The sequence below is a fragment of the Gavialis gangeticus genome, unplaced genomic scaffold, assembly GCF_001723915.1.
Source record: "Gavialis gangeticus isolate Ggan-Ray unplaced genomic scaffold, GavGan_comp1, whole genome shotgun sequence".
Taxonomy (NCBI): Eukaryota; Metazoa; Chordata; order Crocodylia; family Gavialidae; genus Gavialis; species Gavialis gangeticus.
In genome coordinates, this window is record NW_017728957.1 from 537108 (window position 1) to 546668 (window position 9561).

At 53.5% G+C, this 9561-nt stretch overlaps 1 protein-coding gene across 1 annotated transcript in view; it reads left to right on the forward strand.

The window, feature by feature from the left end:
- The window catches only part of ERO1A (endoplasmic reticulum oxidoreductase 1 alpha), a 39458-nt gene that overhangs the window by 696 nt on the left and 29201 nt on the right, over positions 1–9561 (forward strand). The window contains exon 2 of the mRNA XM_019501219.1: positions 2–82. Within this exon, the coding sequence (XP_019356764.1) occupies positions 2–82 (81 nt within the window). The remainder of the gene's footprint in view (position 1; positions 83–9561) is intronic.

Below are 9561 nucleotides of genomic sequence, written 5' to 3' on the forward strand. Positions count from 1 at the left end.
GCCGACGCTGCTGCTGCTGCTGCTCGGGGCGGCGCTGGGGCTGCAGCCAACGGGCTCCGCGGAGCAGCGCTGCTTCTGCCGGGTGAGCGCGCCCGGCCCGGCCCGGCCCTGAGGAGCGGGGATCGCTGAGGGGCGGCCGGGCAACAGAAGCGCGGGGAGGGGATTTCTGGGGCCAGCCCCGTGTCCTCCGCTTTGCAGCCGCCGTTGCTGCTTGTAGACAGGCCTGTCTCGGTCCGTTTAAGTCCCCGCCGTGGTGCTGAGGAGAGGCGCAGGGGAGGAGAGCGCCTGGGGCAGCGAGAGGTGCAGCCCGGCACGTAGGAGGAGGCGCTTCCCCGCGGGCAGAGTAAACGCTGGCGGCTTCCTGCCGCCGCTGTGGGCCCCGGCTGTGGGACCTGGGCCACTCCTTCAGCCAGGCCCGCGGTCCTTGCTTCCACCGACTGCCTTGCTCGGCCGGCCGGCGGGGCTCGGCCTGGAGGAGATCTCGTTAAGGACTGGCCCAGCTGGGGCCCGTGGCAGCGGTGATCTCGGTAAAGACCCACCTGGCTGGCATCTGGGTTGCATCTGGCGTGTGATCCACAGGCGTTTGTTGGCTCCGTGCGCAGTCTGGGGCCTGGTCGTCCCCGAGGAAGATGACATATGTATTTGCCATCCTCGGTTAGGTATCCGGGTTGTAGCCTAGGGGAAAAGGCAATCGGGGCTCGTGGTAGAGGCGATCTCTGCTCAGACCAACAAGATTTTTGCAAAAAAATTATTTAATTGCAATTAAAGCCTTTTTTTTGCAAAAATCTTGTTGGTCTGATCAAAGAGATCGCCTCCACCACGAGCCTGGATCCTCGGTTAGGTATGTCATGATTAGTTCAGGTTTCTGCTGGCATTTTAACTCTCCCCCGTGGTGCGTTGCTAGAGTTACGCTGCTTTATGCTAGCTGAGGATCGGGCCTGCTGTGCTTAAGCGATGGTTGAGCAGCCGTGGAAGTATTGCTTACGAGCCAGGTGGGACTATTTGATGTCCGCAGTCCACGCGGCTATGCCGCCAGTCCTTTGGGGCCGCCTGCGGAAGGCGGCCGATGGTAGACAGTGCGCCCGCACCCCGATTGGATGTGGGCAGGGGCCGAAGGTGAAGACCACCCCCGAAGGGGTGATACCTGCTGGCCACCAGCATCGTTGCTCGGGTTCAGTGACCAGCACGCCGAGACATCAAGTGAAAATAGGTGGACGGGGGCACGATGGCGTCCGGCGCTCGCTGGAGTCGTGTGGCGGTAAAAACAGCTAAAAGCGTAAAAGCATAAAAGCGTAAAAGCATAAAACGCCAACAGCCTGAAAACCGCCATGGGGCCACCACTGGGTAGGGCGACCAGCGCCTTAAAAACACCAATAAATTACGGGGGACAACGAAAGAGAAAACAGGACGTGCCCGTGCGGGTCACCGAGTGCGCCAGGTTGCAGCCCCTGCACCTCCTCCTCCAGAACTTGCTCCTCAAGCGGGGCTGCACTACTCCCCGCACCTTTTGGTTTTCGCACACCCCATCCGTCGCCCCTCCAAGGCCCGGGACCTCCTGGTCAACCTCCTCCCGGCGCTGGCCAAGCTTGTCATCTGGCGGTCCAGGCAGGAGGCTCTGGCCGGGAAGGCTCCCGGCGCCCTCGGGGCGCTTTTCCTCGGTGTCCTTTGCACACGTCTCCGGGCAGAGTACAGCTGGGCAGTAGCCGCCGGCGAGCTCCCTCAGTTTGCGAGCTGGTGGGCGCTGTCCGGGGTGCTCTGCTCGGTGTCCCCCGGGGGAGCGCTCGTTTTGAACGAGCCAGGTGGGAACTGGTTCTTGCAAGCAGCTCTGCAGGGACAGGTGGTGCAGGCAACCCCTGGCCTGCAGAGGGTTCCCGTGCGGTGATTGCAGAACCGGGGCATCAAACTGCAGCAGGATACTTTCGTTGCCTGACCTGTGCTTACACCCTGTCACTGCCATGTGGTAAGAGCAGGCCTTGCATTTACTTCCCTTGTTTATGGACAGAAAATAAAAGAAGGATGGAAACGGGCAGTTGCACAATACCGCTTTCTATCTGGCCTGTCAAGCCAGGCATCTTGTGGTCTGCTAGCTGGTACCATGTAAACCAGTACAACCTGTTCCGTGGTTGGTTGTCGGCAACTAAGCTGGTGCCCCCCTGGGCTAGCCTGGGTGAGGAGGGTGTGTGGATACGCAGCGGGACTGAAAGCAAGACCCGTCAAAGGGCGGACGAGCTCCCTGTGAGCCAATGGCCATCCATACCTGGAGAGGAGATGTGTGCCACTTTGCTCAAAGAATCACTGGCAATGCAAAGCATCTAAGGTGTTGCAGCGGCCTCGGGACCGACTTGCCTCGACTTTCCATCGGGGACCTCGGCGCACTTCGACGGTCAGATGTCCGAGATAAGCCTGTCTGCTGAAAAACACAACGTGCTTTCTGAGCCTTGATCTTTAATGATGTTTTGCCTATCTGACCGCATAGAGGGCTGCTTTGTCTTATTTTTTTGTTAGCACAAAAACAACCATAATGCAAATGAGAAGCAGGGCGGTAGGAGCAGGTCAGTGAAGTAGTGCTTTTTCCTGCTGAGTTCTTATTTGCCTCTGAGTAGGAAGAACTGGCATTGTACTAGGGATGTCAATATGGTTGAAAAAATAAGCCACATCAGCTCTTCTAATTATATTGGTTAGGTGTTCATCCGATAACTCATACCTGTGTGTCGGGTTGAGGGTCGCACCGCTCTGGTGCAACGGGGTGGACAGGCCAGGTTGAGGGACACGGCGCTGCCGCGCTCTGTAGGATCGGTAACCCATGCAATAATTCACCCGATGCAGTTTGAAAATCTGATACAATTAACACAAGCCATGCTTCAAAAAAATACGTTAACTGTCATGCATTAGCAGTATAAATATAATGACAGGTTAACCTGGCACATCCCTACATTGCACTTGGTGCATCTGAGCTCTCTGGAGCCATTGTTTTTCTTTTGGGCGTCTCCTCTTGTAGCAAAGCATTTATTTTCTAACCAAGCTTGTTGCAAATGTTTTCCCCTTTAAATTCAAGTGAAACTTGGCAGCACATTACACAGGGAGAAGGAATGTCTTTTATGTGCTCGTTGGCTGGCAGTGGGGATGTTGGTGAGGATCTTTCCTATGGTCGTGGAGCTGCGCTAGCAACATTTCAGAGGCAAAATCAAATGCCAGTCCGGCCTTGAGCTCTGCATTCCCTGACGGGGACCGTAGCCTGATCCTGGTCTTGACAGCTATGTTAGTTCTTCCTGCCTTTTAACGCCACCACTAACTAGTTCTGAGACGATTATTGGAAATCCATCTGTTTTTAAACTCGCTGAACTTTTTCACATGATGTTATGTGTTAACATCTGTCATACTAGCGTGTCCACTGTGACTTTGCAAGCAGCTCATCCTCTGCCCGGGTATTCCGGTTTACTGGTGCATTAATTCATTAATTGACTGTGAATCAGTTTTCCCAGCAGTTGTTGCACCTGTGTTGTTTTCAGGCAGGGAGATGCTGTAACTGTGTGGCGGTAGGTTTGTTGCGGGGTTAGTCACACTTAGTAAGAACATAAGAACTGCCATTACCTGGGGCAGACCATAGGTCCACCCTGCTTGGGCTCCTGAGTCACGCAGGGGCAGAGACCCAGTGCTGCAAGGGAGGGTGACCTGGGTCTGACCAGGGTTTTTTCCCACTGTTCCTCTCTTACTTGCAGCCTCAGCATTTAAGGTCTAGGGAGCTCCAATCCAGAGGCTGTATCCCCACTCCGGTGCTCAATAGCTACCAGTGCCCCTTCCCTCCAGGAACATGTGCAATCCCTTTTTGCATCTGGCTACACGTCCACCACATCTGGTGGCAACTTTAATTCCCTGCTGGGTGAAAAAGAACTTCCTTGTGTTACTTTAAACTGACTGCCTACCACATAAAGGTTGTTTTGTGGTTGTGGGTTATTTTGTGCAAGCGCCATAGTTACAGAGGTGAGAGGAGGCGTATCGAGAGCATCTGCCTCTTCAGCCATAATAGTGGTCGAGTGTTTTCTGGTTGCAGAAATCAGCCCTCCTCATGTTCCTATTACGTTAACCCTTCCTTGAGCCACTGAGGCAGGAATTCACCTCTGCCAGTGCTCAGCAGAGACGGTAGGGCAGCAAAGGACTAGGGGGCAGCTTCTAACTCGAAAGGAGCTGCAGATCCTTCCTGCACACGCGCTCTAAAACGTCCCCTGGCATGTTTCTTGGGGTGGGCCTCTGGCCATGAGCAGCTCACTGCTCTGAATACTCACAGAAGATGATATGTGGACCCTAACCAGAGTGCTACCACAAGCAGGAAGAGCTGGGCCCTGCTGCCAGGAAGACTACAGAGGATTGGTGCAGATGGGAAGGAGCAGATAGCAGTCCTTTCAACCAGTATGGCCTAAAGGATGCTCATCTCTCTACCCACTGAGGTGGTCCTGCTTTCTAATGTAGCTGCACATGGGAACGGCAGGGTAACACGCGCTGTCTTTTATACCTAGCTGGATGGGGGCGGGGGTGTGTGGTCTGATTCCAGTACGGTGGGAGTTTAGCACTGACTTCGTTAGGGACCGGGATGGGAGAGGGGGAGGCATGACTGAAAGCACAGGTGGGGAAAGGAGGGAGAGCAGGTGGAGTGAGAGGGGAGGGCTCTGGATTGGGGTGAAGCAGGCAGGGAAGCAGTGGAGACGTAGAAGGATTTGCAGGTCCTGGAGCTCCACACCAACCTGCACCGTGACGGACTGCCCTGTGATGCCCACCCATCGTGCAGCTCCCCCGGCATGGGGGTGTTAACGAGACAGGCATGCCACCACTGCTGTTTGCCTTCCCCAGAGCTTACTCAGCGCTCGGTGCTGTCGGCTCAGGTTTCCTGGTCAGGTACCTGCTGTCACCTTTGAGCAGGGCAGAGCCAGGCCTGCCCTCTTGCCTCATGCCATGCCGGCACGCCCCTTCCCAGGGGACTGGAACAGATCCCGGCTGCTTAGCTCAGTGATTCATGAGAGCTGCAAAGCATATGGTGCATGTTTGTGACTGAATCGGTGTCTGTTTCATCCCAGGCAACTGTTCTAATTATTCTGGATTTAGGATCCAGATAAATATTTGTTTTCTTAAGCCACCACCTATTGTGGGAACAATATGCCATAGCATATGTTAACATACGGCTGCTATCAAAGGAAGCGCCAGAGAGACCCACGTTTATAGCACAAGGCGCCGGCTAAAGACCCCAAAGCAGCAGGTAAAGCTACCGCGGGGATGGAAATCCACATAGCAATGTAGAAAGCAAGCGGCCTCCAGAACGAAGACTACACCTGCGCTTGGGTGTGCTCCCTGAGCCGGCTCCATGGGTGAGGATGTTTTGATCCCGGATACCTTCAACTCCTCCGAAATAGGTCAGCTTAGTTGCAGCAGCAGTGAAATGGAAACATTAATAGACTCTCGCTGAGTCTGCTGGCATCAGCAGCATCTGTAATAGGAGGTGTTCGCAGAATCAGAGATAATGAGGGTGTGAAGGGACCTCAGGAGGTCACATCTAGTCCAACCTCCTGCTCAAAGCAGGACCAGCCCCAACTACATCATCCCAGCCAGGGCTTTGTCTACTGGGTCTTAAAAACCTCCAAGGATGGAGACTCCACCACCTCTCTGGGTAACCTGTTCCAGGGCTTCACCACCTCCTCGTGGGAGAGTTTTTCCTTATATCTAACCTCAACTTCCCTTGCTGCAATTTGAACCCATTGCTCCTTGTCCTGTCATCTGCCTCCACTGAGACCAGCCCAGCTCTGTCCTCTTTGCAGCCCCCCTGCAGGGAGTGGAAGGCGGCTATTGAATCCCCCTCGGACTTCTCTCCTGCAGACTCAATCAGCCCAGCTCCCTCAGCCTCTTCTCACCAGTCCTGTCCCCCAGCCCCACAACCATTTTCATTGCCCTCCGCTGACTCTCTCCAACATGTCCACATCCCTTCTGTAGTGGGGGGCCCGAAACTGGACACAGGACTCCAGATGTGCCGAATGGAGGGGAAGAATCACTGCCCTCAATCTGCGGGCCGTGCTCCTACTGATGCAGCCCAGGATGCCGGTAGCCTTCTTCACAACAAGGGTGCACTGTTGGCTCCTGTTCAGCTTCTTGTCCCCTGCCCATCCAGGTCCTTTTTTGCAGAGCTGCTGCCCAGCTGGTCAGCCCCCAGCCTGCACCAGTGCATGGGATTGCTGCGTCCTAAGTGCAGGACTTTGCACTTGTCCTTATTGAACCTCATGAGATTTCTTTTGGCCCCATCCTCCAATTTGTTGAGGTCTCTGAATCCTAGCCCTCCCCTCCAGTGTATCTATAACTCCTCCCAGCTTGGTGTCATCTGCAGACCTACTGAGGGTGCACTCCGTGCCATCTTCCTGGTCATTCATGAAGATATTGAACAAAACTGGCCCCGGTATCGACCCCTGGGGCATGTACTTGATACCAGCTGCCAACTAGACATCCAGCCATTGACTTGATCCACAATTTTGCTGTAGGACTCTGTGTGCCTACACAACCCCTGCCAATGTGTAGTGCACTGCTGCATGGCTCAGCTTTGCCCTAATGCTATTCTGAACTGAGTTGCAGTAGGTGTCCATATTGCTTCGCTCCGTGGCTTCCAGGAAATTTCAGAAGGCCGCCCATGCCCGAAGGGTTCAGCACCAGCCACATTGTTGGCTAAAACGGGTCAGACTGAACTGGTGTTTAAAGCAGCTGAAAGGAAGTTTAATACAAACAATATTAGGTGCGGATGCTGCTTGGAGCACTGATATGCGGATGTGGTATCTTACAAGGATGCCAGTGAGACCAGAATGCCCTTAGAAAGGCACCTACGCTGCTCTCTTTATCCAGCTTTTTCTCTGCAGTAACTGAGCAGACAGCTGAGACATCTCCTGCCTTGGCTGAAGAATGTCATTTCCAAGGAAGCAGCAAGTGAAGATTTTGAAATGCAAATGGGGCCAGATTGGGGAAGTGGATGAGCAGGTTAATGATTTTTAAGACCAAGTAAGATGGCCTGATAAGCTTGAGTGCTGTGCTGTAACTTCTGTGCTTGCTTGCCATGCAAACTACCGGAGCCCGCGGTTTCCCTTTGTGGTGACATGAGGCCACCCCCTGCTACATGTGACACAAATCCGGTAGCGAAATGAGAAGCTTCAGAAATTTAATGCAAAACCTGGGGCAAGAGCTGCGGTTGTGTAACCAAAAAATTGCAGCTGATGAAGTGAGCTGGGATTCACCCAAGTTTCTGCATCTCTGCTGCAGCAGGTCTGTAAGGGGCATCCCTGCTCTGCCTTCTGCATGAAGAAAGGCCCTTTTCAAGGGCTTCTGCTGCCTTCCCCCTGCCCTTCAGCTCGGCAAGCCTAGATTGTGCTGAGCTGTCTCGATAGTTGCTGTGAGAAGAGCAGTTTCCAAAGTCCTGAGACCCAATGCACTCGTCGGAAATGTGACTCCTTCCTCAGGCATGACCAGGGCCTGGCCAAGACTGTTGGCCAAGGGCTCCAGGCATTTTCGCCCATGCTGTTTAACCTTGTATCCTAGAAGGACGTGTTTCGTGCCTTTCCTGCCATTTGGAGGGCAGAGGAAATGAGCTAGGAGCGTTCATCTGAGCCACTGGCATCTCCAGCTGCTTTGTTCGATATTGTACAAGGCACGTTATCCAAGTGCTTCCTAGAAGGCTTTGTTGAGCTGGGTCTTAAAAACCTCCAAGGGTGGAGACTCCGAAACCTTGCTGAGTCACCTGTTCCAGTGTTTTGCTACTCCCCTAGTGAGAGTTTTTCCTAATATCTAACCTCAACTTCCCTTGCTGCAAATAGAGCCCATTGCTCCTTGTCCTGGCATCTGCCCCCTCTGAGACCAGCCCAGCTCCATCCTCTTTGCAGCCCCCCGGCAGGGAGATGAAGGCTGCTGTCAAATCCCCCCTCGGTCTTCTCTTCTTCAGACTAAATAACCCAGCTCCCTCAGCCTCTCCTCATCCATCAGATGTCGCAGCCACGCAGCCATTTTTGTTTTCTCCACGGACTCTCCAATTTGTCTGCATCCTTTCTGTAGTAGATGGCCAGCATCCCTTGGTTGTGCTTTCCCCTTCCCCAGGATGGTTTTTCAAATGAGCTGGCACTGTGTTGTAGTTGTTGGAGCAGGCAGGGCAGAGAATGCAGCTGGCACTTGGAGCGCAACACACGGAGGTTTGTGATGGTCCAAAAAGGGGAAAATTAAGAGCTGGCATTTTCTGAGGCCTCGAGTCTGGTAAGGGGTGCCTCAAGCCCACAAAGACGGAGGACCGCTGCTATAGATCTGCCCCTCTTCATTGTACCATGCTGTGTCACCGGCTGGCAGTCGCTTGAACCTCAGTGCAGCAAGGCACAGCAGTCGCTGCTGATGGTGAAGGTCTGTAGAGATTTTCCGCTTCTCTTTGTCTTCTCCTTTGCCTGCGGCGCTCCTGGGAGTGTGGGCACCAGACAAAGCTCATTGCATGTGAATTGGTACCACTGGGGATTTGCAGCCTTTTGGTGAAACGTGACAGGCAAAGGGAAAGGATCCCTTATAACAAATTAACAAGCATCGCCTGGATATTTGCTTTGTAAACTGGTAGTGTGGACCACGGCCGTTTTATCTGGGCTGTAAGTCCTTGAACCAGCCAAAACTGTAACATCCCTTCACACTGGAGGATGCCAAACTGCCACAGGTTACACTGTCCTGTCCAAATCCACTGTCCCAGACAGCAAGATGCAAAGGGACAGGTGCCTGGGGACTCCTCCTGAGCCGTGCTTGGGGAGAGGGAAGTGACTGTCTCGCTATTGACTCATCTCTGGCATTGTACAACTTCCTTGTGGAGCTGGCAGTGTACGTGTGGACAGGCCACGGCTGCTTTTAAACATCTCCCACCTTGCTGTTGCTTTGGACTGATGCAAGCAGCGCTGGCTTTGGGCTGAGGGCTGTGCTGCCCGATTGACCTTTGAGGCTAGCAGAGAGTCTGTGATTCTGATTCAGTTGACTGAAGAGCTGCACAAGTGTTGCTTGAGATGATGAAACCTTGTTTTAGCTGTTGGGAGGTCCAACGGTGATGCTGTTATTGCATAATCCATCCTAACGCCCAGCTTCCTCGGAATGACTGGGCCTTTTCCTTGTTTCTGTGGGTTCTGTGTTTGTATACCTCTCGCAGCAGCCCCTCCTGCTTCCCCTCCATCTCCCTCCTGCTTTCTGACCTGTTATATTGCAGTTGCTCGCTCCACTTTATACCCCTTGTCCTTTTTGCAGCATCTAATGAAGTGAACTTGGGTTCACAATAGCTTGGGCTCTCTATGTATGTCTTATTTGGTTAGTCTATAAAGGTGCAGCTCCACCCTGCCTCCTGTGTCTTTTCTGCCAAGCCTGAAACACAGCAGAGACAGCTGTCATCTAAGAGTGCAGACAGTCACCACTGCCACAACCCTCTCAAAGCTGAGAACAGGAAGTATCTTGTGGGATCACACACACACACACACACACACACACACACACACACACACACACACACACACACACACACACACACACACACACACA